Source organism: Prunus persica, chromosome G2 (assembly GCF_000346465.2).
Source record: "Prunus persica cultivar Lovell chromosome G2, Prunus_persica_NCBIv2, whole genome shotgun sequence".
Classification (NCBI taxonomy): domain Eukaryota; kingdom Viridiplantae; phylum Streptophyta; class Magnoliopsida; order Rosales; family Rosaceae; genus Prunus; species Prunus persica.
Window position 1 is genome coordinate 24,729,400 of NC_034010.1, and position 27,721 is coordinate 24,757,120.

The 27,721-nt window shown below is 36.0% G+C and overlaps 5 protein-coding genes across 7 annotated transcripts; 3 read left to right on the plus strand and 2 right to left on the minus strand.

The window, feature by feature from the left end:
• Positions 1,120 to 3,997, minus strand: LOC18784825 (elongation factor 1-alpha). Its single transcript, XM_007217943.2, has 3 exons — positions 3,837 to 3,997; positions 2,429 to 2,898; positions 1,120 to 2,330 (listed from the first exon to the last, which is right to left on the minus strand). The coding sequence occupies exons 2-3, from the start codon at positions 2,888 to 2,890 to the stop codon at positions 1,449 to 1,451; spliced, it is 1,344 nt and encodes a 447-aa protein (XP_007218005.1). The 5' UTR covers positions 2,891 to 2,898; positions 3,837 to 3,997; the 3' UTR covers positions 1,120 to 1,448.
• LOC18784628 lies at positions 8,872 to 9,996 on the plus strand. The gene has a single exon (XM_020556353.1). The coding sequence runs from the start codon at positions 8,976 to 8,978 to the stop codon at positions 9,789 to 9,791; it is 816 nt and encodes a 271-aa protein (XP_020411942.1). The 5' UTR covers positions 8,872 to 8,975; the 3' UTR covers positions 9,792 to 9,996.
• Positions 11,068 to 16,242, minus strand: LOC18784890 (nucleolar complex protein 2 homolog). 2 transcript variants are annotated; one of them, XM_020556733.1, is made up of 14 exons: positions 16,132 to 16,242; positions 15,877 to 16,004; positions 15,510 to 15,573; positions 15,172 to 15,280; positions 15,017 to 15,068; positions 14,817 to 14,917; positions 14,594 to 14,659; positions 13,903 to 14,433; positions 13,331 to 13,633; positions 12,819 to 13,142; positions 12,513 to 12,719; positions 11,971 to 12,060; positions 11,795 to 11,887; positions 11,068 to 11,504 (listed from the first exon to the last, which is right to left on the minus strand). In XM_020556733.1, exons 2-14 carry the CDS (start codon positions 15,986 to 15,988, stop codon positions 11,337 to 11,339), a joined length of 2,220 nt encoding a protein of 739 aa, XP_020412322.1. In that variant the 5' UTR covers positions 15,989 to 16,004; positions 16,132 to 16,242; the 3' UTR covers positions 11,068 to 11,336. The 2 variants fall into 2 exon arrangements, with proteins under 2 accessions (XP_020412322.1, XP_020412321.1); XM_020556732.1 differs by having other exon boundaries at positions 15,877 to 16,000; positions 16,132 to 16,241.
• On the plus strand, positions 19,065 to 23,514 carry LOC18786752 (protein IQ-DOMAIN 1). 2 transcript variants are annotated; one of them, XM_020556735.1, is made up of 7 exons: positions 19,065 to 19,293; positions 19,443 to 19,494; positions 20,134 to 20,224; positions 20,312 to 20,665; positions 21,197 to 21,424; positions 22,095 to 22,214; positions 22,386 to 23,514. In XM_020556735.1, the coding sequence occupies exons 3-7, from the start codon at positions 20,150 to 20,152 to the stop codon at positions 23,106 to 23,108; spliced, it is 1,500 nt and encodes a 499-aa protein (XP_020412324.1). In that variant the 5' UTR covers positions 19,065 to 19,293; positions 19,443 to 19,494; positions 20,134 to 20,149; the 3' UTR covers positions 23,109 to 23,514. The 2 variants fall into 2 exon arrangements, with proteins under 2 accessions (XP_020412324.1, XP_007219044.1); XM_007218982.2 differs by having other exon boundaries at positions 19,066 to 19,494.
• Positions 25,568 to 27,544, plus strand: LOC18785593 (mitochondrial import inner membrane translocase subunit TIM14-1). The gene is made up of 3 exons (XM_007219767.2): positions 25,568 to 25,691; positions 26,699 to 26,877; positions 27,097 to 27,544. The coding sequence occupies exons 1-3, from the start codon at positions 25,575 to 25,577 to the stop codon at positions 27,251 to 27,253; spliced, it is 453 nt and encodes a 150-aa protein (XP_007219829.1). The 5' UTR covers positions 25,568 to 25,574; the 3' UTR covers positions 27,254 to 27,544.

Below are 27,721 nucleotides of genomic sequence, written 5' to 3' on the forward strand. Positions count from 1 at the left end.
AATCTCACTTCCAATCCCTTGCTATAGAAACTCCACATCCTTGCGAACCACCTGAGCCAAGTGCCCCAAGTCCCCTAGAGCTCGCCCCTGCTTCGCGCGCTTGCTCTTCAACGTCGTTTTGGAGGCCCTCATCGAGCTTAGCACGCACGTCGGGGAGTAAAAAAAAGTGATGAGAACTTACATTTTTATCTTTTTACCTAGAGTAAAAGAATAAGGCGGTAGCCTTGGCCCCTGTTCATACCAGGCATGGCTCCATGTATAAAGCAAGCACATAGCACAGTAGAATTCAGACAAATCCAATTTTCTTACCTTGAAAGAGAAGATGGGGAAATCAAAATTGCAACGTAAGATAGAGAGAAATATGCATCGTGTGTTTCTTAAACCGTGGCTCACCCACCACAAGGTTGCTCTTTATCAAATGACATTTTGTCTATGGCTTTCCTCAAGTAGCACTCCAATCATAGAAAGGTTTCTACATGTAACTTTATGTGTGACATTACTGCCTCAATTCAATAGAGTAGTAGATTTATTACTAGTAAATATAAATTTAATTTCCTCCAACATCTTACTTAAGACACATAATTCCGCACATGTAATTAGTACGTAGTTTTCAAATGCTAAAATCTTCTTCTGTATTTATGGTTTATTATCATGAGAAAGCAGTTCCTACTAAATTGAAGATAAAAGAAATGAGATTTATGCACATAACAAAACATGAAAACTAGTGATGTATCCGTTTGTCATGTGTTCCTCCTCCTATGTCATTTCTTTAAAATGATCCCGGCCCTTCTTTTTTGGTTACACAAACTCTCGTCTGAAAGAATGGCTCGAAAATTAAGCTTTATTACAATTATAAAGTAAAATTAAAAAAATGGAAACCATTATATGAAGGTAAAAAAGGGACCGGCCCCATAATGAGCTCATACGAATTTGCACTTATGCATCCTTTCCTACTTGAGTTTTATCAGAATTTGCACTTATGCATCCTTTTCTTTTTCCTTTTTCCTTTTTCGAAACAAGTTTCAGCTAGACCTTAAATTTGGGAATGAAACAAGTAGAACAGTAACCTTAACCCAAAAAAATTAAAATAAAAAAACTCTTGTAATCGGAAAAGAAATATAATGAAACCGCTCAAAATTTGACGCAATTATGAGTCAATACTAATTATATTTTTTTTTAAAGGCAACAAGATCCGAGCAAAGTATAGCAACAAATTCTAAACACACCACAACTGACACGAATTAAAACCACAAAACAAAACAGCAAAACGACACCGGATTATAACCCCGCCACCGCCGATCGAGCACCCAGTTCTGCGAACAGCAGCCAAGAGACGACGGAGGAGACTTGAAATTATAACCAACAAGACAGACGACACCTAAGCACCTACCAGAAAAACTAGTAGCAACAATCCATGCTTTATTGTAACCCTTCTCAAAGCGCACAATTCACTTCTTCTTTGCTGCAGATTTGGTCACCTTGGCTCCACTTGGATCCTTCTTCTCCACACTCTTGATCACTCCCACAGCAACAGTCTGTCGCATGTCCCGGACAGCGAAACGACCAAGTGGGGGATACTCGGAGAAGGTCTCCACCACCATTGGCTTGGTAGGAATCATCTTAACAAATCCAGCATCACCATTCTTCAAAAACTTGGGCTCCTTCTCAAGCTCCTTGCCGGATCGTCTGTCAATCTTGGTTAGAATCTCATTGAACTTGACTGCAATGTGGGAGGTGTGGCAATCCAGCACAGGGGCATAGCCATTTCCAATCTGGCCGGGGTGGTTCATGATGATTACTTGGGAAGTGAAGTTGGCTGCCTCCCTGGCTGGATCATCCTTAGAATTCGAGGCAACGAAACCACGCTTCAGATCCTTGACTGCGACGTTCTTCACGTTGAAGCCAACATTGTCTCCTGGAAGAGCCTCCGGAAGAGCTTCGTGGTGCATCTCCACAGACTTAACTTCAGTTGTCAGCCCAGAAGGGCCAAAGGTCACAACCATACCAGGCTTGATGATACCAGTTTCAACACGTCCGACAGGGACGGTACCAATGCCACCAATCTTGTAGACATCCTGAAGTGGGAGGCGGAGGGGCTTGTCTGTGGGCCTCTTGGGCTCATTGATCAAGTCAAGGGCCTCAAGAAGGGTAGGACCCTTGTACCAGTCAAGGTTGCTAGACCTCTCAATCATGTTGTCACCCTCAAACCCAGAGATGGGAACAAAGGGGATCTTGTCTGGGTTGTAGCCAACCTTCTTCAAATAGGATGAGACTTCCTTAATAATTTCATCGTACCTTGCCTTCGAGTACTTTGGAGTGGTAGCATCCATCTGTAAACGAAAGCAATTGATATTAAATTATTGATCACAACGAAGTAAAATCAAAATCAAATATAACAAAGTACTAAAGCAAGATGTCCCAAAGGTACCTTGTTGCAGCAGCAAATCATTTGCTTAACACCAAGGGTGAAAGCTAGGAGAGCATGCTCACGAGTCTGACCGTCCTTGGAAATACCAGCTTCAAAACCTCCAGTGGTGGAGTCAATAATGAGGACAGCACAGTCAGCCTGGGAAGTTCCAGTAATCATGTTCTTAATGAAGTCACGATGTCCGGGAGCATCAATGACAGTGCAGTAGTACTTGTTAGTTTCAAACTTCCAGAGGGCAATATCAATGGTAATACCACGCTCACGCTCGGCCTTGAGCTTGTCAAGCACCCAGGCATACTTGAATGATCTCTTGTTCATCTCAGCGGCCTCCTTCTCGAACCTCTCAATCACACGCTTGTCAATACCTCCAAGCTTGTAGATCAAATGGCCAGTGGTGGTAGACTTCCCAGAGTCGACATGGCCAATGACCACAATGTTAATGTGAATCTTTTCTTTTCCCATTATAAAAGCTGTTTATGAATTAAGAGAAGAAAAAAAAAATGTAAGAAACCCAGTCACAAATTACAGAAAAAAGCCACCACTGACAAAAAAACTTCAATGACAAAGCAAGGTAGGCCTGAAAACCATATCAATATCAAAATACAAATTTATCACCACAAAGGAAATCACTACAGTAAATTAACCGAAGCCAGTTGCATCGGTTAACAGAGCAAACATTTTAAGAACAGAATTTAAATAATAAAAAAGATTTACGAAAAACTGAAGCAGAGTCAGTCAGACATCCTAGCATATTAAAATTGAATTTAGGATAGCAAAAATTTAATTGTCAGTAGGAACAATCAATAAGATTCAGCATATTAAAACTGAAACAGAGTACGTAAAAAAAAAAAATCATATATTTGGCAAACAATTGTAAATCAACCAAATCCAATTGCATTGGTTAGCGAAGAAAAAACAAAATGATGAATGACAAAAACCTGAAGCAGAGTTGGTAAATCTAAGTAGATTAAAATCAAAATTGAGAACACAAAATTTCACCAATGTAAAACAGATCAGATATACTAAAAGAAAATGTAGGACAGAAAAAACCAGAAGCAAAGGAAGGCCCATTGATAAAAAAATGTGCAGTCCTTCTCAAAAGAGTCAGATCTACTATTTAAAAAATATTACAGGACAAAACATGCAAACAAAACACGCTCACAGACGATTCAGAGTTTGATTATTAAGATCAACCATAACGAAATCAGATCCACAACACAAAATCTAAAATCCAAATCACTAAATAGCAATAGCATTCCAACACTAACCAAAACACAAAGATTCAAAGCATAAACCGATTTCAAGATCAGAAACGAACATATAAAAACAACGAGAGAGATTGCTAACAACGATCAAATACCATTGATATTAGAAGCATAACAAAGAAGAAAAGGAGAGAGAATCGAACCTGGAGAGAGATCGCTGTGCTAAAACCCTAGCGACGAGAGAGTGATAGTGAGGGTGAAAGAGGCACACAGATGCAGAGGCGTGAGAAGCGAATAGGGTTTCAGCGTGTTTATATAACAGAGCAATTTCTCCTTGTGTTACGAACATGCCCTCGGCACCAGCAATATTATGACGGTGGCGTCCTTGAGTTTTTATAAATATTTTATCTGGTCTGACGTGGCGCCTTCTGTTACTATGTTTGGCGGATGCCGAAATGCGCGCGTTTCTCTTTTTTTCTTTCCAAAAGGGGTTTGGGTTGTTGTGGGGATTGGCACACGCGCTAAAGAGGAGCGTGAAAGGGTGCTTTTGTGATTGGGGTCCGTGAGGATTCGGCGGATAATCCTAGGACGACGCGGGAAACGGGAAACGCTCTCATGCACAGCAGGTGATGGGCCCATCTTGTCCACATAAAACGACGTCGTTTTGTTTCTCTTTGGTCTTGGATCTTTCCTTCTTTGGGTTTTTCAATGGGATGGATTTGGGTTTCTCCCAAGGCCCAAGTTATAAAACTTTAATAAACAATTTAGACCCTTTTTTTTTTTATGGAATTTAGATCCTCATTAAAAAAACCATTCAGAAAAACAATAATTTTAGGGTGGTGATTTTCCCACTCTCTTTTTGTTCATTTACACTCCATTTTATTTTTTTAAAATACTTTTTACTATAACAAAAAAATAAGCATAAGTGAACAAAAGAGAAGCGGGAACGTACAATTTCCAACAAGGGAATGTAAGTGAAAAAATCAACTCTCTCACTTTAAAACATTCAATAATTTATTCCCAAAACAACTCATTCAGCATTAACGGTTTTGTAACTGAAAAAAAAAAAAGTATTGATTGTTTCTTTAAAAATTCGTAAGTTTTATGAGTGAATATATTTTTCCAAATTTTAATTTTTATATCCATATTTATCTATCCATTCATATATATATATATATATATATGTATAGCACAAAAGCCAATTTGGTTAAATTTTCAATCCACTTAAAATTATCCTCATTTAAGAAAGATATCTTAAATATTTCGTTCTAAATAGATAAAAGATATTGCTTGCCTCCTTCCGAGTAAGGAGATGCTCTTCCTTCTTGAATCATAGTTTGATACATATGCAAAAATAATTCATCAATTACATAAATAAATAATTTTAAAAAACTTTTGCACACAAGTCATACTTCTATTGACAGAAATATTGAAGCTCCTAAGGAGGGAAGTATTTTCCATACACGAAACGATAATCTAATTAAAATTTAAAATTTATTGACAAGTGCTTGAGCGTGGATTGAGAAACTAGTACTCTATATAGAATAGAATTACTACTTAAAAATGACATATAATTAGAATAAGATTACTAGGTATGCACGTGCCAAATGCATTTGAAATCTAAACTTCGAGAATTCACTTTTGCTTTTTTAAAGTTCGAATGGGAGCTAAGAATAATGCTACTTTTATCACATTTGTATACCACATCTTTATACTATCTTATGTGGCAGCTAAGGTGGACAGCCACATCAATTAAAATTATTTAATATTTTATTTTATTTTATAATTTATTTCAATATTTATTTTTCTAATTGCCTTAATTAAAATACACTTTATTGATTTAATTAATGTGGCATATAATATGAATATGTCATATAATGTGATATAGAAATGTGGGATAAAAATATGGTAAGTATAGCATTACTCGAGAGCTAACTGTTTTGCTTCTAAAGTGGTATATATATATTTCATCCATGGAAAAATATTAAAGACACCAACTTGATTAGACCAAATACTGGTCTTTGATAGAGATCAAAGAAAATAGACAAGAAATTAAATAGTAGAAAAATGTAGTTGTGATTTATTTGTTTTCATTATAGGTCCACTCTAAACCTGTTTATTTACAATAAATAAAAAAATTATCACGTTAATTAGTGTAATTAGTCGACGTGTCTAGAATTATTGTTTAACACGTATCGTTTCGTTCACGTATTAAGACACCGGAAGCAGCTGAAACCTTAAACATGTGGTAATTAACAATCTATATTACAGTTATTAACAACAACTACTTTTTAAACATGTCAACTTCTGGATCGTTAATTCATATTAAATGTTAATGTTAATGTTAATGTTATATGGTTGGCAGGTTGTCTGTTTGTCTGTTTGTCTATTTGTCTGTTTGTCTGTGCATGGTCACTGCTGACTGAGCACCTGTCCTCTCCTTTCAAATACCAAAGTTTGACTTGGAAACTACGATATTCTTGCTTGCTTCTGGAAGCAAAATAAGATATTAACATGAATACAAGAGGAATGCTGGGCATGCAGATGGAGATGAGCGGGACTGGCCCTGTGAAAGTTACCAGTAATATATCCTTCAGATTTTTGTGCTGGTTAAAAAATTATCAGTACTTGATGTATGTGAATTATAATTGTAGATTCGTAGTTGTAAATTTACGTGGACATCTTTCTATAAAACCTACGTATAATTACAACTCAAAACTTGATGTATGTGTCGTATTTGAAATTTTAAGGGCTCTGTGTTAAATTTAAATTGGGGTCTCATATAATCTAATACAAAAATACTTATAACTAAAAGTCATCACCAATAAACATGTAATGACAAAAACATACTTTATTATCTAAAAATCATTCACATTGTATTTGTTATCTTTATTTGAAGAATTAAAACTATTACAAGAGTTTTTTCTCCAAAAGAAAAAAAATACACAACTAGTGCAATACTTAATGTCTGAAAATTGATCTTCTTGAATTTTTAGAAGAAAAATCATTAATCAAACTTTCATAATCAAGTTTTTCTAAAGTTCACTTCCAACTTCGCCACACATACTTTTGTGATAATATGTAGCACGCTAAAGTATATATAACATTCTTATAAAATATATATAATATAAAATTTATTTTTTTTGGGGGCCTAAAAAATCAGGAATTCTGTACGGTGGTGCCACTTGCACCACCCAAGGCTGGCCCTGATTGGCTGTTATATGCGCTGATGTTACGTAATAAAACCGTGTGACTTATTGACTATTGATAATGTTTATTTTGACCCAAATACGTGTGATTTAAAGGCATGTTTTGACAATTGCGCTAACGTTGGAGCAACTGAAGCAGTGACAAAAGTAATAGTTACTTGAGGACCACGCAACATGAAGTCATGAGTTAAAACCCAGTAAACAAGTTAATCAACCACTAATTAAGCTATAGTAAAAGGGTTGAACTAAGACCTGCTCAGCGGCTTCACTCGGATATATTTTGCTGGCCTTTGATTTCATTAATTTCTAAACTTGACTGGTCTCGCTCTCTGGATTTCCCGTTGGATAAAGAAAACAAAGACAAATCCCACCCAATTTTGAAAATCAAACCAATCAAAAGATATACTACGACTTGTTTGGACTTTAATACTTGAATGCAATAGTTTTTGCTTTCTTGATGAAGACGTCTTTGAACCTTCCTTTCTTCATTCACATGCACTGTCAATATCTTCTGGAACTTATTTACAAAATGAGAAAATTTCCGGGTTTTTTTTTTTTCTTTTTCCAAGTTTTGAAAATGCTTATCATTTTGGCTTTGTTGTTTCTTTTTCGGGTTTATTGATCATTTTGGGTGCTTTGAATTATGACAAATTCATTCAACAATTACTGGGATGTTTCTATTTTAGCTCAAATTCTTGCTTGTCATATTCAAATTTTTAAAAAGAAATTCTCTCTGTCTGTCGTGGATTTATATCATTCCTATAACTATTTCACGCTACGTACCTTATTGATAATTTTGGGTGGTTTGAATTATGCCAAATGCCTCCAACAATCGATAGGATGTTTCTATTTGCACTCAAATTCTTGCTTGTCATATTCAATTCTTAAAAGAGAAATTCTAGAAATCCAAAGTTATACTAACTGACTAAACTTTTATTTTCTTAGGAAATTTTAATTCTTGTTTATTGCATAAAATTTAAAGGAAACTGAAAAAGTGGTTTATTTGTTTATTTATACTAGCGTCTAGCGCTTGTGAGAGGTATTTTTCTAAAAAATTTAAATTTATTTTAGAATTAAAAAATATAATAAGTAGTTATGTTTCATAAAAATAGAATTTATTATCTAATTTTTCTTTTAATTTTAATTTTTTAATATAAAAAATATGAATTTACCATATTATCTTTATTTAATTAATAATTTTAATTCTTAATATTTATATTAACCAAAAGTATTTTTTAATATTTTTAATATTTTATTATTTTCTACTTTTTACTTTATATATATATTACACTGGCAAAAAGAATGAGTGCTATACTACCATCAAAGTGGGACCTGTACACACAAGTCGCACAGAAAAATATAATATTTTAGCTGCAAAACACATAATAATAACAAATTAATCATTTACTAAAACAAAAATTCAAATAAAAAATCAAATACTTGGTGCCTCCTTCCTCCATGTTGACCCGGAAAGAATCAACCACGTGGTGACAAAGAAAAGCAGCCCCCACAAAAAAGCAAACACAAAGCTCCAAAAAAAAAAAAGTTAAAGCCCATTGAACCCATCTAGAACACTCAAACAATTCAAATCCCAATATTCACCACCCAACCACTCACTACAAGAAAATCCATAACTTGATAAACTATGATGTAACTGGAATTTCACTTTTTATTATTTTTGATTAAGAATATAATGATACGTAAAATAATTTTTTTATTTTTTATTATATTATTAACAGGTGAAAGTAAAATAATGTTAACATCGTTACAAGAAAGTTTTTTTTTCCCAAAAGCTTCCCTCTGCAGAAGCAGCCTGCTCTTCTAGAACACCAAGTAAATTAGACATCACTGTCTGTCACACCGTCCTGGGCCTCCCTTTTATTCATTTTCTATTTTAAATATCTGCTGAAATTATCTTCCTGCTTTCGTTTGTGCCCTTCATCTAGAAGCCGTCCCTACCAAGCCTTGCCCCACCAAAAGGGTTAAAGATTCTCTCTTTTATTACTTGAATATGAGCTTATGACCCTCTTATATATATTTGGGTGCTATTGCTCTCTCTCTCATCACAAACTACCCAACAACAATTTCATCAGAAACTATAGAGCTTTTTGGTTATCTTTCTGTACACCGAAAATGGTTGCCCAAGAAACCTACCAGAACCCAACTGTTCTTGAAGAAAAAACCGAGCAGTTTCAAGATCAAGATCCATATGAAGCAGAGGAAACACTCTCACTTTGTGATCTTCCCACACACAGTGACTCAGCTCATTGGGATGACTGCTCCAAGGAGTATCAGAGCTCATCCTTTGACAATGATGAAGACAACTTCTTTGAGTTTTTCAGCGAAGAGTTCACAGCCTCAACGTACCCATCATCGGGGAAGGACATCATCTTCTGTGGAAAACTCATCCCCTACAAGGAAGCACCAAAAAGCTTTGAAGCAGAGAAAACCCACCACCAGGACAAGGAAATTGGCAGCACAAAACGCATCAGAAAAGGATTTTTCAGGTCATGGAGGTCCTGCTCTTTCCACAAGACAAGCAAGTCCTCCAACTCCAAAATCTCAAAGCCTGCGCTGCAAGGCAAAGACCCTAGGAGCATGAATACCTGTTTGTCATTTCCCACATCGAAAAGTTACAGAAAGTGTGAGCTTTCTAAAGTGTCCATACTTTCAAGCACCCCATCGAAGTCAAAGTGGTATCTTTTTATGTTTGGCATGGCCAGGTTTCCAACGGAGATGGAGCTCAGGGACATTAGAACAAGGCAGAGCAGGAGGAGCCCATCAACCATGTTTAGGTCTTGTGATGAAGACAGTGATCAAATGGAGGGGCAGAAGGGTAATATGGGAAGGAAAAGTAGTAACAAGGCCAAGGGATTGTGGGGGCTGCTGAGAGCTGTGGGGTGTAGGATTAGCCAGCCAAACGCTGTCGTAAAGGCAGGCTTCCTTTAGCTGAGTTCAAGTTCAAGACATGCCAAGATTGACTTTACTTAATTGCTCACATGTGTCTAGTGGATAGAGTAGAAGAATATTATAGTGACTCTCAAAGACATTTTTGCAATATTGGGTTCCATATTTTGTAATTTAATTTTTTTATGGAGGAAACGAATATGATCAATTTAGAACCTCAATGTGAAGAATATGACTATAATCTGCCTTTTTTAAAATAAAAAAAATTTCTTGCTACAAAGGTCAATAAATATGGTAGGAATAATATTATTAATTGTGAATAAGAGTATTTTTTTTCAGTAAACCAATGACTTATAACATGTGGTTGATTTTGCGGACGCTTGTAGTTCTATCGCTAATGTGTATTTGACCTTTAGAGGAGGGAGATTAGAACATAGAATCTCAAGTGCATGAAAAATTGCTCTAATCGCTAAGTTACAAGTCTCTTACAAAGAGTATTTGTCCTTACACCTAAGATTAGATTTTGATGTATCAGTCTCACTTGACATCTTTGTGGCCAAAGAAAAAAAGGGGGAAATGTGGGGGGTATATCAATGTCCTGTATTGCATTCTGCATTTTGTCCTCCACAGTCAGTGTTCGATAGCTTGATTTAAGGTCTGGCACTAAGTTAATAATAATATAAAAGAAGGATTGAAAGATACTTACAGAGTTCACCAAAAAAACGCGTTATGTGTGCCTAAATACGCGTAATAATAATTTTAATATAGTTACGGAAACACCAAGGTTAGTGGTTTTCATGTCGGCAAAGTATAATTACGTCGAGTAGCTTCCTTTACTAACTTTGCTCAAGCCAAAGCCAAATGCCGGCCTTCTTTTCCTTTTGCACTTTCTCGCTTTTCTAGAATAAACGGCTATTGGCTTGGGGCACACACAACTTTGCAGGCTAGAATGATGAACCCTTAAACTTGCCAAAAAGAGAAAACTAGTCAACCATTAAAATGAATTTTTATATTCAAACTTAGTCCCGATCTCTTGGACCACAGGAGTCTACGAGATTGTGGTCACTCACCGTTGGATATTAATCCAATGGTTCAAAAACGTTTCTTAAAAGGAGTACAAGACTGAGTGAACCGTTGAATTTACATCCAACAGTGAGTGACTACAAATCTCTTAGACCCTTGTAGTCCAAGAGATCAAGACTGTATTCAAACTAAGATTCTCCAACTTACTCTCAACCTAGATCTCTCTATATTGGGTTTCACAAATTAAATCATTTTTATATCAATAAAGAAAATAAAAATTATTACAAGAAATGCTTCCTTTGTAATGAATAGTTCACCTTTGCATTGCATGTGTATGTTAACAAATCTTTCCTTCCGATGTTTCAAGAAAAGCAAATTTGCCATGGTTCAACAGACTAGATTTCTTTGTTGATACAGAGAACATTTGACCTTACATTACATGTCTGTTCTGTAATAACATATCTAAATGAGACATCAAAACTGGAAATGATTATCAAAAGGATCAAAATTTGCTCAGTGAATCTGATAAAGGTCCAGAAATTGTTGTTTCACGCGATTTAGCAATTAAGATTTTTCTTTTCTCCTCATCTTTCCTTCTTGGCCGCCGTCAACAGACACAGTGCCTTTTCTTTTCCCTGAATGTCTACCATTAACACCTTCAGTCACCCTCTCTTTCTGAGACTGCTTTATTTTCTTTTGTGCTTTCTTGGTGATTCCCTCGGCTTCAGAGAACTGCAGCAAGTACCATAACAGGAGTAAAGATTGATTTGAGTTTGCTAAACTTGTCTCTCTCCCTCCCTCTCCCTCTCCCCCCGTTGCTGTTAATATGCATCAGAGGGGGCTGGGATAGTTCAATCCCGCATATTAAAAGCCGAAAGTTTATTTATTGATTCTGAATGCCTTTACATAATGCCATTATGCAATCGCTAGACTACCTCTCCATAGTTAACAAACAAGATGCCATGCCCAGTCAAATCATAAGTGATAAAAATAACACAAAAATAAGGTTTGCTGTGTTGTACCTTCTCAAAAAAGGCCAAATTTCTAGAAGCAGCCTTGTCCATGATGCTTTTATAATATTGTGTAAACGAAGTATTGCCACTGTGCTTTTCAAGCTGCACGAAATAAACATTTAACAGATCAAAAAACAAGTCACATTCCTCAAGTTCCGAAAATATTGACCCCAACGAATGCAGACCTGGAGAAATGATTCTACAGATTGTTGATCTTTTGGTGAAAAAGGCACCTCATCTCTCTTCTTCCGCACAAATTCAATGTTTTGCTCCACCTGCAGTTCAAGAATCAGAGCTTTTTGGTCACATCAGATAGATAATTCCTATTGCATTAATTACATTACCAGCCAGCCATGGAGGCAGTACAAGCAGTCTGTTAACAATGCTGGTGAGTTCACAAAAACCTATAAAGGAGCCATTACTGTGCTAAACATTCTTTTCCATCTAATAGTTTTATTCGAATTTCCCTTGCACAACTTTGGAAATATGATTTTTCAAGATGGTTGACCAGGCTAGACCCAGGCATGAAATAATATCAGTACAGCCTGCATTTCAATTTGACAGCCTGAATATTGAGACCACACATGCCTCCCTAAATTTTTTAATGAGCTATGGCCTACTAATGAGGAAGTTAGTAGATAAGAGACCTATGTCTCAAGTTTCCCTACCTCCGGAAAATAAATTCCTTTGAAAGATGCAACACTAAATTCTTCTATGATAACTGTACCTGATCAATAAAACGCTTCACTATACGCTTGAAACTCTCTATAGTAGTTATCTCATGAAACTTCCTCAAACGGACAAGGGGAATAGTCGCCAGATCAGGAAAAGAAATATGATGACTCCACTGAGCAAAGTGCGCCGCAAGCAGTTCGATAACAGATAGAACACACTGTTCTTGGAAGTTCCTTGATTTCAACCAATGCTTCGGAAACTGTACCAAAAATATTTAATAATAAAAATAAGTAAAACCAGACCAAATTGCATAACCAAATTGCACACTTTTTATTTTTTAACATTACTAATTCCTAACCTTTACAGAACATAAAATATTGGTGTCTTTTCCAGGTTTCCCGACATCCTTGCCAATTTTATATTCCAGAATATCCAACACCATGGAGGCAACAGGAATGAAAATGCCAGTGGAAGAGGAGAGATGATTCAGCCATTGAATGCATTTGATTCTTAAAGGCAAATATCTGGGTCCAGAAAACAAGACAGCCACTCCATTTATAATCTGAATGATCGTAAAAAGCAATGGATGAAGATCATAATCATGTATGTTGGCTGATATAAACATAACCCATAGATCAATGCAACTAGTGTACTGCCAACTGCATATCTTCTTGACTGCTTCCTGGCCATAGAAAATAAGGCAGAATTTCAGAGAAAATATCACTGGTAAATGCTAAATACCATAATTTCTTGTAAAGTACACACTCCCACACACACATAAACTAACTTGAAATGGCAAAAAAAATTATCTGCCTGAACTGAATTTAAGGAAACAAGCAGTCAAGAGGATTGTACTAATGGTGGCAATACCTTCTTCTTTGTCAATAAACCCTGCTTCAGTATCTTAGCAAGTTGCTGGATGGACATCGATGCTTTCCTCGATGCTTTTTGCAGATCCACAGAGCATAGCTCCACACAGGAGTTTCTTAGAAATTGTATGTGTTGAAATAGAACAGGCTCCAAAAATTGGCAATGACCAATAAAGGATTTATATGTATTAACAAAGCAGGTGTCAAAGCAATCAGAGCGAAACACAGAAGCCACATCACGTATGATGAGAAAGGATAGAGATGATATAGTCCCTCTTCCAGTTGCCCACAGATGAACGGCAATCTGCATTTTCAATTCCAAATGTTAGGCATGAATCACATGACATGACCTGGCACAAGATTGACATAAAATATAAAACTTGTGTAGCTATATAATACGAATATGGTTATGACTAGCACTTTAAAGATCACTCAAACTTGCAGGATGCCATAAGTTAAACTCACAACTGCTCTGTTTGTGTGTGTTCTTGCATGCATGCACACACACAGAGAGAGAGAGAGAGAGAGAGAGAGAGAGAGAGAGAGAGACCATTGCCATTCATTTAGAGATACCTTGATGAGTCTGCGGATCAAAGAAGGAAAAGCAACAAAAAATGTCATAGAAGCTCTGATCCGTGCTAAGGAGAAGGCCAATATCTCAGAGTCATTAACCTCATTCAGAAGAAAAAGGGTACTCCTCAAATAAGATTTTATCAGTGGCTTAAGAGTATTCCATTTTGAATTCTTGGTCAAATCCAAATTTTTCTCTTTCTTGGGATTGGAGCTTGACATGCCCATTAGCCCCCTAAATATATTATCAGCCTCATTAAGCATAAATATCAGTGTCTTGCAAAAGGTTTCACTGTTTTGAATTCCATGGCATGAATCAGCATCAATGACCCGGGTTGATTCAGCTCCATAGTGGCAAGCAGCCCGGTACCCATTTAATAGACTAGTAAGTGCAGGCACACTTTGTTGCTCCCTGACTAGTTGACACCAAGAATCAATGGCAGAGGTGGTCAACAACTTGCCCCCATTAAAATTCACACCACCTACATTATCTGGCTGCATATCCTCATCGCTGATCTCATCCTCATCAGCATACTGTAAAGTGCATGAGCATAATTGAGAAAAAGAAGGGACATCAAACAGCCAAACCAGATGACAGACACAAATTAACTTTAGAATATAAACAGTAGACATCTTTGCTGCTATAAATGATACTCAAAAATTGAAGCGCAACGTCACAATAGATATTACTTACAACTTTGTTTCTGAGCTGTTCAGACCCCTTATGATAGCTTTTCAGAAAGTTAGAAAAATCTGGATCCTGAATTTTTCCAAGCAAGCATGATCATCAAAAAAATGAAAAAATAAAAATTTAATGGGAGGCGGAGAAAGATAGTGGTAGGACGAGCAAAATAGGGTGGAAACAGAAGCAATCTTCTTAAAAACATGTACTTTAAAGTAATATCCATGACCATTACCTTTTCCTTCAACTTGTCTAATTTTTTTGTTTTCTTCACAAGTTCCAATTGAATTTCGCTGTTCTGCACAGATAAAGCACTACTACTACTACCAAAGTTGCCTGCATACGAATTTCATAAAATGTAAAATGGAGGGGAGAAGAAAATAAAATTTGATAACGAAATGATACAAAACCAACAGATGGTAGTACTGCCCTCACCTTCTTGAGAATTCTCATTTTCACTATGAGCTAGATGCAGACGGCTTGAGCCCTAATCATAGTTAGAAAATAATAATAATAAACATTTAATCCAAAAAGTTCCAGTAGAGTGACTGAAGTTAAGAAGACTTCCCAGGAAAATGTATTTTTCATACCTCCGAAAGATAGCCATCACTGTCTGAATCATCTCCAAACACATCACTGTCATCTTCACTGAATATTGCATCAAGAGGATTGTCTTCTATGTATTCAGCTTCAGTATTTCTGATAACAATTTTTTCAAATTAATGTTTCTGGAATCCTTTTAATAATGCAGTTTCAGATGGTATAACACTTATAATGCCGATTGAGAAAACTACCAAGTCTAGACCCCAAAAAAAAGATAGAGAAAACTACCAAATGAAAGCATATAGTACTAAAAATAAGTGGAGAAGACGATACAAGTATATGAAATGAAAAATCCATTAAATGAGAAAAACGTCCCTCTTCTTACCTTGCATCAGACAACTCTATCGCGTCCTTTTTTTTTTCTTTAGCAGTATCTTCTTGCCCACCTCCTGCAACAATTGAATTAACATTTTGCCAATACAGAAATCAGAGAAGTAAGAAACACTGCATATAGTTAAAGCTACAAAATTCAACCAACCCCAAAATTACATGCATTCAAAAACCAAAGCTTTCACAACATACACCATATTCCACATAAGCATATATAAATTCTAAATGCAAATGCAACAAAAACCCAAGTTAAGAACACACTAAAAGAATCAAATCAACTGCTAATTACTAATTATTGAAGTTTCAAACTTTCAATAACTATTCCCATATCGAATTATTAAAATATGTGAGAGAGAGCTTACTCTTAGAAGTTTTCTTTTTGTTGAACTTAGAATTCAACTTGCGGTTTCTTCTGAGCACAGACTGAAGATTCTTCTTCGAAAACTTCCTGGCCTTCTTCCCCAGCTTCCCCATGTCGCTCACAAACTTGCTTTCAAACACATCAACTTCATCAAATAACGAAAACCTCCAAGAAAAATGAAAGCACAGAAAAAATACTCATGAAAACAAATATGTTGTATGCATATATATACGTGGGTGTGGGCGTGTCTGCTTACTTATCGTCTTCAATGGAAGCTGCTGCTTCTTTTCTGCTCAGGCGCCTCAACTGTGACAAAAACCAACTCCCTTCGTTTAACCTGATTTGGCTCCCCGCTCCCCTTGAACCCAAAACCCAAAACTACATCGTTTTTGTCCTGTTAAAATGAAAACCTTTACACCTTGGGCTTAGCCTAGCCTAAGACTCGCCCAAAATTATGGGCTTAGCTCAAGTTCTGATTTTGAATGGCACTTTTTTGCCAATTGAGCTATGCGCCTAGCGGTAGCAGTTTAGCCGTGCGGCTATACTATTTAAAAAAATAAAAAAAAATAAAACTCTAAATATCGCCGTGCGGCTATACTATTTTAAAAAATTAAATAAAAACAGCGTATAGCCAGACGGCTATACTACTTTTAAAACTAAATAAATAAATAAAGAACTATTTTTTTTAAAAGGACCTTTCTAGTTGCATTAGTTTATAGATATTAATTTTCTAGTTTCAACATATCTAAAGCATATACTGCAAATAGAGAAATTTTATAGTAAATCAATTTTAGAGTTCAATTTTTCTTCTTCTATTTTTGTGGGAATGTTTGACTTTTATCTACCTCGTTCTCTCGAGTGCTACTAAATTCTTTCATAGTTAGTAAAATACGAAACAGAAAAAATATGAATAAAATACGTACGTGTTTTATTCGTCAAAATTTGGGCAAATTACAACTGAAAAGTTCGCCCAGTATATAATATTTTAATATATATTAAGTTTATTCAATAATATTTAAAAATTATGTGTGTAATAAGTGAATTTTGTGTGTATTATTGAAAATTTTGTATAGAAAAAGTGCATTAAACATGAAAAATATGCACATACATATACAAAACGAGTATTATACATTTTCTTTTTAAAAAAATTATATTTTACCGAGTGTTTAAGACATGTACAGAAAACGGATGTATTATTGAACAATACTTACTTATGTGTGTACTATGAGTATTAAAGGTGAAAATGCTAAATTCTTTATATGGATAATAACTCTATAAAAGTTAAAAATCAAAAGGGGACAATAGACTAGTGTAATGCTCTAATAGTTATGGATAATGCTCTAAACTAGTATTACGGGAAAATGAAAATTGGGGAAAAAAAAGAGGATCTTAGTAGATGTATATAAAGAGTATAGCCGTGCGGCTGTACTATTTTAAAAATAAATAATAAAAACCCCGGTATAGCCGGGCGGCTATACTATTTTATAAATAAATAAACCCGAGTATAGCCAGCCGGCTAAACTATTTTAAAAACTATATAAATAAAACCTAATATAGCCGCGCGGCGAAACTATTTTTAAAACTAAATAAATAAAGTATATTTTTTTTAAAAGGACCTTCCTAGTTGCATTAGTTTATAGATATTAATTTGCTAGTTTCAACATATCTAAAGCATATATTGAAGATAGAGAAATTTCACAGTGAATCAATCTTAGAGTTCAATTTTTTCTTCTTCTTTTTTTGTGGGAAACATACTTTGGACTATAAATGTATGTGTTTTTCTGAAAAATAATTGTATTACTCTCACTTTTCTTGATTATTTTTTTGTAAATTGGATTCCCACATAATGTATGTGTGTCTTTTCTTGAAAAGAATTGTATTATCCTTATGTATGTATATTTTTTTTATAAATTATATTAAAAATTAGGCTAAACCCCGTAAAAAAAAAGGGTCTTGACTTATGGTATATATTTATGCCTATGAAAATGCTGCTTATCTCAACTTTTCTCCCCTTCCTGGCACATGGTTTGACACCACATCATTACACTGAAAGGACAATCATACGGTAGAATTCAAAGTGAAAATGCCACGTATGTTGACAATAAAAGAAAATTAGGAAAATAGTTGGACTGATCATGGATATATTGCTTATAAGGTATGGTTATTGATTTGTCTGGCATCGTTGACAAAATGTGATTGTTAGTTGAAAGCTACAAAGAAATCAATTAAAATCACACAAAGTCACAATTGACTAACATGATTGCATGAGCACCTGTGACAGAGTGAAGATTACTCAACGTGCACTCCAAATCCAGACTTAATAATTGACAAAGGTAAGGATAAAACTTCATCACTCATCATGTCAATGTTGAGAAAAGGTCCATTAGGTGCATAAGTTCAAACCATCCTATTCAAATCGCAAACAGATGATTTGGTTTAGTTTCGACTATCAAAAGATCGAACAAGAATCAACTTGTATTTACTTGCTTCATTTTTGGTTTTGATTATTCTCTAGAATTGATAAAGTTTAAGACGTTAGAACGGTAGAAATTAAAAAAGAATATGACTTTATAATGTTAGTATGCTCTAGAATGGGCTAACTAATGAATAAAAAAAAATGGAATTTGAGTATTAAACCGATCTAAACCGCACCGTGTCACCTAACATAAGCCTTACTCTAATTGCTTCCATGACCAATAAGGAGAAGAATATATATAAGTTTCCGCAGGCAAGTATTCCTCTGATCATCTATGAGCCTACAATTTAATATCATTCACGTGCAAATAAGGCAATTGGCATGTGACACCATCAATGTTGCCACCAAATTCAAGCCCCCCTCTTTAAAATTCTGTGTGGTGGCCTCACAAGAATATATGTTGACATTAGCTAAAATGGGATAATGGGGCCATGCCTTTCTGTACACTTTAGCTAAAGTGGATAATGTAGGGTTTCTTCAGACACCTAATCACCTTCTTATATGCAACTAAAGACTGCAGAAGTTAGTCTTGGCTACAGCCATCATTGCTAAATGAGATTTTATGTTTGCACCACTAAAGAAAGTTTTATACTTGATATGCAAGTTATATAATTCTTATACCAAATTGTTATTATCAGTGCTTTGAATTTGATTGCTTGAAAAAGAAGGAACCTTTTTGTTTCTTCCTGTTTTTAGATTTGTGAGGCATGCCGTGTTTGGAGGAAGCAGAGAATTGCTGTGGTTCCTGTTGCAGCAGATCAGATGATGGCTGTCCAAAAAAATAACTACTACCGGTACTGGTACTTTGAAAAAGTAAAACAGAAGGACAAAGACAGCGAGGTGGTTGTTGTCTAAATTGTTTTTTGTTTCTTGCTAAAATAGAAACCCCAGTCTGTAGGCCCTTGAGCTTTCCCTTAACCCCCCATTCCCTACCCTACTCTGGTAAGCTTGTTCTGTTTTCGAACGTTGAAGCTTTCTTCAACAAGATCTGGTCCCCTCTCCTCTTCTCTTTCTTTCTCTCTCCCTTTTTATTCACAAAAGCCCCCTGCTAAAAAACCCCTTTGGGTATTTTGTGTTTTTTTTTTTTCAAGGGGGGAGGGAGTTCCCAAAAACTCACAGAGATCTGGGAATTTTCAAGCAGAGGTAAGAGTGTGTGTCCTTTTGTTTTGGCCTGTGTTTTTCTGATACATTTGTCCAGTACATGGTCCTAAACTTGTGGGTTCTGCTGTCATTTTATGACTCTCTCTCTCTCTCTCTCTCTCTCTCTCTCTCTCTCTCTCTCGCTCTCTCTCTCTCTCTGTGTAAGTGTGCCTAATGCCTATAAGTTGCTGCAAGTAGAATATTTTGATCTGGGTTCTATGGTTTTTGTGAAGATCTTGCAATTTTTTCATCTGGGTCTGGCGCCATTTATTGTTTGCATTAATGAATCACTGAAAGTTTGTATCTTTATTTGTTGGGTTGGCAGTTTTTTATTTATTTAGTTTTTTCCGTTCTTTTACCCTTTCAAATTAGGGGGTTATTGATTGTGTTTATTGGGCGTTGAATTAGATCTATCTATATTTAAGATATAAATTTCCTTCCAAAAAGTCATAATTTGATGGTTGAGCTATACCAAATTCGTGGTTATTTCCATTCCTTGTTTATGTAGTTTGAACTTTGACTTTCAACTTTCCCGGTTCATTGACCCTTTGAATTTCCAGTACATTTGATAAATTTCATAACTTTCCTTGTTTATTAATATTGCCTAGGTGCCAAATTTCGTAACTTTCTCTGTTTTGGCAGCATGCTTTGCTAGGAAATGGGGAGGAAAGGGAGTTGGTTTTCTGCAGTGAAGAAAGCCCTCATCGCTGATTCAAAGGAAAAGAAAGATCAGGTTTGCATGGCTCAATTGAACTTACATCATCCAATATTGAAGATTATTATGAGTTTCTAATTCAAAGTAATTTTACGTTAATTCTAGAAAACACGCAAGTCAAAGAAAAAATGGTTTGGGAAGCAGAAGAATGAGGATGTGGTTTCTTCATACGAAGAAAGTGCGTTGGTTATCCCTGTCCCTGACACGACCCCTGCCCCTCCTCCTCCTCCTCTGCCTCTAAAACAAGATGTCAAATTAGCTGAGGCTGAGAATGCACAGAGCAAGCATGTTTACTCTGTGGCACTTGCCACTGCTGTGGCTGCAGAGGCAGCTGTTGCTGCTGCTCAGGCTGCTGCAGAGGTGGTTCGTCTTACTGCTGTGCCTGGGCCCCATTACTCAGGAAAGTCGCTTCAGGAGGTAGCAGCTGTCAAGATTCAGACGGCATTCCGAGGGCACTTGGTAGGTCTTATTTTGCTATATTATTATGTAATCCTAATTGATTCGTGTCCTTAACATTTTAGCCATAAGATGTTTGATTTGTGACAAACTGTAGAAGTAAACCTTTTGTTCTTGTTATGGAGAAGAACTTAGATTTTTTGGAACAATTTACTTATTTTTTATACGAGGAACAATCTACTTATGATTATTACTTAATTGTTTGGGAAATGAGCCTTTCATATCTGGTTCTATTGAATTGAATCAGTTGAATTTTGGTGTCGGTTCAACTTGAACAAGATTAGGGATTTGGCATTCAATAGCACAGGGCTTGTGCTAACTGATTTGCCTCTTTTGAGAAATATGCTTGCATTTATGTGTCAACTTTAGTGATAAAACTTCCATATTATAACTGAATGTTGACAGCATGTACAAAAGTTATTCTGTTTTGGCAAAGCAATAAATAACAATCTACTCTCATAACTTCAACATATCCATTATTGAGCTATGAGCTGTATGTGTTAAATGAGCTTTTATGTAATTTGTGATTTTCAGGCAAGAAGGGCATTGCGGGCTTTGAGGGGGTTGGTGAGGTTGAAATCATTGATAGAGGGCCAATCTGTTAAACGGCAAGCAACTACCACACTAAGATGCATGCAGACTCTTGCTCGTGTGCAGTCTCAGATTCGTGCAAGGAGAATCAGAATGTCTGAGGAGAATCAGGCACTTCAGCGACAGCTCCAACACAAACAAGAGAAAGAGCTTGAGAAATTCAAAGCTTCTGTAAGTTTATAAACTTTATATTATGTTTATTTAAGCTGTCTATGTGTGCTCCTGTACAATTGTGATGGTTGTGGTTTGTTCATCTATTTTCATCCTTTCATTCGCTTTGTTTTTCTTGTTGGTCAATTCCACAATTTGCTCGCATTTGCTCTGCCATTTGTGTGCATCTGTGTTGCAATGTTCTGGTGAAATTCGCCGGAAAACTTTTTATTAAAAAAAGAAGAGAAGATTATTAAAGTTTTCATCTGGATCCAATTTCACGTTAACTTTAAAAAAGATTCTAAAAGAAGCAAAAATTTAACTCTCTTTTCTCCAAAATGTGAAAAAAATTGGTTTGAAGGGCCATAGTTTCACAACGAACTTCCCTGGAATTTTTGCAAAGAGCCAAAAAGGTTTAATTAAGAACCCACTCATGCCTTTTGTATCGGTCAGTTGTTTGTTTTTACATTTAGCAGAAATTATATGGAGGAATATTTGGTTTTGCTTCCATGCACTGTTCTCTGAGCTTAATTTCCAATTTATTTGACCCTCTAGTTTTAGATTAGTAGAAATCTCTCTCTCATCACACACAAATGTGAAGACTTAGATATCTCTACATTTTGTAATCACCATACTATCCTAGTCGGGCTTTAATCTTTGTTTTTTTATATATATAATAAACTTGTGACAGATGGGAGAAGAATGGAATGATAGCACCCAATCTAAGGAGCAGGTTGAGGCAAAGCTACAAAGCAAACAAGAAGCTGCTATAAGAAGAGAAAGGGCTTTGGCTTATTCATTCTCTCACCAGGTAGCCTAATTTTCCCTTTTGCAATATTTTAAAGGATTACGGGCAGTCTATTGTTGGCAATTTTTGAAATATGATTTAAGATTTTGTTGTGATGTATCTCACTATTATTGTTAGTATATTGAATCAAACTTCAACCTTAAACTGACCCAGATAATAATATCTCTTTAACAGCAAATGTGGAAGAACTCTTCAAAATCTGAACATCCTACGTTCATGGATCCCAGCAATCCCCACTGGGGTTGGAGTTGGTTAGAGCGATGGATGGCTGCAAGGCCGTGGGAAAGCCGAAGTACAGTAGACTACAATGACAGGGCCTCCATGAGGAGTGCAGCTAGCCATGCCTCCATGTCTGTTGGGGAAATCACCAAAGCTTATACACTTCGTGATAATAAGCCTTCCCCTAGGACCCCGACTGCCGTAAAATCAAGCAGGCCTCCTAGTCGCCAATCCCCTTCAACTCCTTTCTCCAGGGCACAATCTTCATCATCAGTGACTGGGAAAACGCCAAGAGGAAATGGCTGGGGAGGAGATGAGGACTCCAGGAGTACATTCAGCGTCCAGTCAGAGCGCTTCAACAGGAGGCATAGCATTGCAGGGTCCTCTGTGAGAGATGACGAGAGCCTTGCAAGCTCGCCTTCAGTTCCAAGTTACATGACACCCACAAAATCAACAAAGGCCAGGTCTCGGTTGGCAAGCCCAAGCTCAAACCAGTTTGACAAGAATGGGACACCATCAGAGAAGGGATCAGTGAGTTCTGTAAAGAAGCGGTTGTCATACCCTGCTTCCCCAGCTGGACCAAGAAGGCACTCAGGTCCTCCTGGGGTTGATACTAGCTCTGTTAAAGGCACTGCCGTGCTTGAGAAGAACGTTAGCAATGGAGGGGGCAGCAGGTAGTGATAAGCCTAGTGAGGTGTGCATGTAAAATAAAGCACAAATGTACTTAGGTAGATGTTGAGGTGAAGAAGATTGAATAAAGATGGGTCAGGGCTTTGTTAGAGGGTGGAGGAAAGAGAACAAAAATTAATTTTGTGATTTCATGTCTGTTTCAGTTGTCTTCATCATTAACGTCAACATTTTTTTTCCTTCTTCTCAGTAACCTTTGGCTGTTAGGGCTTATTATTTATAATGTAGTAGCCTAGCAGGATTGGACTGGAGGTTGATGTTAATTCATGGTAACAGATATATGATTTCTTTAGCTGTGTGCAGATTGATGTGGTTCTGTTTTCCTCGTTTGGTTCCTCTATTTCTGTTTGTTCCTGGATTCTTGAGATTGCAAGGGAAACTCAGTGCACCTTGTTTATGAATCATTTGTATTTGGACTTATCGTTGCTTCATTTTTCAGTGGATAAAGTTCGTTTGCTTCTAACTTTTCTTCTTGCTACTTCTCTAACATTCGTCAAAACAACCATGAATTTCTGATTCTCATTCAATCTGCGCTCTTACCTCCTCCCTGTCTTCCCCACCTTTCTCCTCCTAGACTCCTAGTTTGCTCAATGCTGGAATCTCATTTCGGAAAAAAACTTGGCCGGGAAGTGCCTTGTCACGTTGGCAGGTTTCGAATACTCACTGAAATCGGCCGGGAATGGCTCTTGACACACTCACTGAATTGTGACCCTTTTCACAATTTGAAAGCATTAGTTGTCTGTGATCTTGACACTCATTGAGACTTTAGCCTTCTGACTGACTTGTAGTAAAGGTACAGAGGAACACAAAATTGTAAGTATAAGAAGTTGTTTGGTGCAATACAACACCAAAGTTGAGATTAGTTGTAATTTGTCAAAATTTTGCCGAACAAAACATGTATGTATTTTATTCTTATAGCCGTGGAGCTATACTAAATTAATATCTATAAAGGTTAAACTAAAGCAACTAGCAGGGTCTTTTTTCTTAATTTTTTATTAAACAGTATCGTCGTGCGACTATATTCGGTTTTTAAATTTTCTTTAAAGAAATAGTCTAGCTGGTCGGCTATACTCGGGGTTTTCAATTTCTTTAAAAGAAATAGTACCACTACTCTGTTTCTCTTAAAGAAATATCGGTTTTTCTATTTTTTATGTAAAATACTCTGTTTTTCAAAAGAAATATCGGTTTTTCTAATTTTTCATTAAAGAAATTGTACAGCCTTGCAGCTATACTCTTTTTTATAAAAGAAATAGTATAGCCGAGCGGGTATACTCTGTTTTTAATTTTTTTAAAAGGAAATCGTATAGCCGAGCGGCTGTACTCGGTTTTTGAATATTGTTCAAAGAAATAGTATAGACGTTTAAAAAAAAAAAAAGTATAGCCGCTTGGCTATACTCTGCTTCTTTTAAATAAATATCGGTTTGTCTAATTTTTTTAAATAAAGAAATAATATAGTCGCCTGGGTATGCTCTGTTTTTTTAAAAAGAAATATCAATTTCACTAATGTTTCTTTAAAGAAATAGTATAGCCGGGCAGCTATACTCAGTTTTTTCAAGAAATCGTATAGCCGCGCAGTCATGCTCGATTTTTTTAATTTTTAAAATATAAATAGTATCGCCGCACGGCTATACGCGGTTTTTGAATATTGTTCAAAGAAAGAGTATAGATGCGCGGCTATACTCGGTTGTCGCTAATTGTTTTAAAAGAAATAGTATAGCCGGACGGCTATACTCAGTTTTATCAAATTTCTTTTTACAGATACACTGGTTTTTTCAAAAGAAATAGTATAGCCTCGCGGCTACACCCGGTTTTTTAATTGTTTTAAAAGAGAAATAGTACAGCCGCGCGGCTGTACTCTGTTTCTTTTAAAGAAATACCGGGTTTTCTAATTTTTTAATAAAATAAATAGTATAGCAGCGCGGCTATACTGGTTTAAAAAATATATATATCGATTTTTCTATTTTTTTTTTTAAGAAATAGTATAGCCGCTTAGCGATACTCGGTTTTTCTAATTTTTTCAAAGAAATATTATAGCCATGTTTTGTATACGTCTTAAAAACTTGGTAAAATTCACGTTTTTGAAAAAGCAAACAGTCTAATCTCGTATTGAACATATATATATGTATTTTTTAATTTTTAATACACATATTTTTTACAACATTTTCAATAATATACAATAGATTTACATAATCCTCGTATATTATTGAATATAAATAATATATAAAATATATTTTAAATATTATATATTAAAATATTATATAATGGCCGAAAATAAAGTTATTTCAACTTTGTATATTATTGGGTGCATCATTAAAGATTTGATGACACTGTGCCTAGTCCGAGGCCCAAATGTTTCAAGTGGGCTGTCACTTAAGTGCTTGGCCTGTTAAGCTTACACGTCGCAATATGATAGGCTTCTAGAGATTAATGGACGAATTAGAATTAAGATTAGGAAACATGTTGGGCAAAGCACAAGGCCTCTTCCCCAACTCAGAAGCTAAAGGCAAAAGCTCCGAGAAAGCTCTGAATGAAACCCCGAATTCTGAGCTCAGGCACGATACTTTCGACGCAATGGTGAGAAAAATCCATTTTTTCCCTCCTCCTTTTTTGCTTTATTTCGCTTCATGTCTGCCTCAAAAGCAAATTTAGTGTGATTTTGGTACTAGGGTTCACAAAGATTTAATTTTTGCTCTTGCTTGTTTCCATGGGAACTTAATTTTATTGAAATTTATGAGATTCAGTTAAATTAAAAATAAAAACAAAAACTTTTGCTTGGTAGATTGGTACAGCAGGGTTTCTGCTAAATCCTAAATGTGGCTCAGTTTATTGATTTGCTGCTGTTATGCCCCTTATTTGACACTGAAGAGCTGTTTTTGCCAGTGTAATTATTGTTCTTTGTCTTTCTGCACCCATGCATGCTGGAAAATGCATTTGAGATGCAACCAAAACAAATGCATCCCCACATGGAAGATAGGGGCGTTGATCATAGAAAAAATGGTTTTGAAGTGCTGCTTTGGGTTTCCTAATCAAGATTGTATGACCATGATTAGGACAGATTGCATCTTGATAAAAGGCCCACGGTTTCATATGTATTCCTTCAAATGGTCTGCTCATGATTGGATGTTATTGTCTCTAGGACTTTCCATCTCCAATTAGAGGGATCATGATTTTTTAGAAGCCTATGTGTGCTGTACGTATGTTTGGAGTTGGCTTTAAAAGGGCAGAGACTGTTTTTTTGTCAATTGATGTCATGCCCTTTATGCATTTGATTCGATATATCTGTCGTGCACGTATATATTGGTTAGTGCCTTCCTTTGATTGTCCAAGTGATATTTTGTGTTCTATGCTTTGGCACCTTGTGTGGCTATTAGTTGATGGTGTCTTTCTGGATTGAACCATGTGCATGTTATAATGTTCATAGAACTGGTGGAAATTCCCCTTTTTTATGACATGGGGCAATGGTCTTGGGAAAGGAGTTTAGTGTACTTAAATGACAATTGAGATTGAAATTAAAAATACCTTAGAATTAAAATGAAAAATTACAATTCTGTTGAATTAATGAACTTGTAGATGTGCATCAGGCTACACCTTTTCTGGCTGGTCTTGCAGTAGCTGCTACTGCGCTTGCTGGTAGATATGGCATCCAGGCTTGGCATGCTTTCAAGACACGACCGCCAAAACCTAGAATGCGGAAATTTTATGAAGGTGGTTTCCAGCAGACAATGACAAAGAGGGAAGCAGCTCTTATTCTGGGTATCAGGTAAGAAGGATTTTTTAAATAAATAAATGTAGATTGTAGGATATTATCCTAGCCTTATTATCGCTGTTTATTTATTCATAGTCAAGGAAAATGAAAGGAATATTGAATTGGTTTCAACCAAAATGATGGAAAACTTGAAATCATAAGGAGTGAAGCTCTGACTATCTTATCTTCTCTGTTTGTAAGCAAAATAGATAATCTTTTTGTATGGTTTCACAGGGAGAATGCACCTGCAGACAAGGTCAAGGAAGCACATAGAAAGGTGATGGTTGCAAACCATCCTGATGCAGGCGGTAGCCATTACCTAGCATCCAAAATCAATGAAGCTAAAGATGTGATGCTTGGAAAGACAAAGGGCAGTGGATCAGCATTTTGATGCATTTAAAATGCCTCGACTTCACGCCGTGTGCTAAACAACAGTAAAATAATTCCCCCTTCATTAAGTTCACAGGAAGCAGTGGTTGCTCTTGAGTTATTTTTGCCCGAATATGTATGATCTTGAGTAAGAGGAATCCCATTACACCTGTCTGTGCATGTTCAATTTTGTTCAAAAACTGATAAGGGCATCCTTATATTGAAGTGTATTTAAGTTTTTTTTAACACATTTTTGCTGTTTCAGTACAATTTGAAATCTTTTGGATATAGATATAAAGCTGTTCCGATTTCATCTTGACCATCAAATTTCCTCACTGCATACAACAATCCTACTTCATGGCTGGTAGCCAGTAGGTACTTTAGTCGTTATCTTGCCTTGTGATCAAGGGAGCCAATACCAATGATTAACAACATAAAAATCATTATTTTCAGAGGATTATATATTCAATAAATATGGATTGGCAGACAG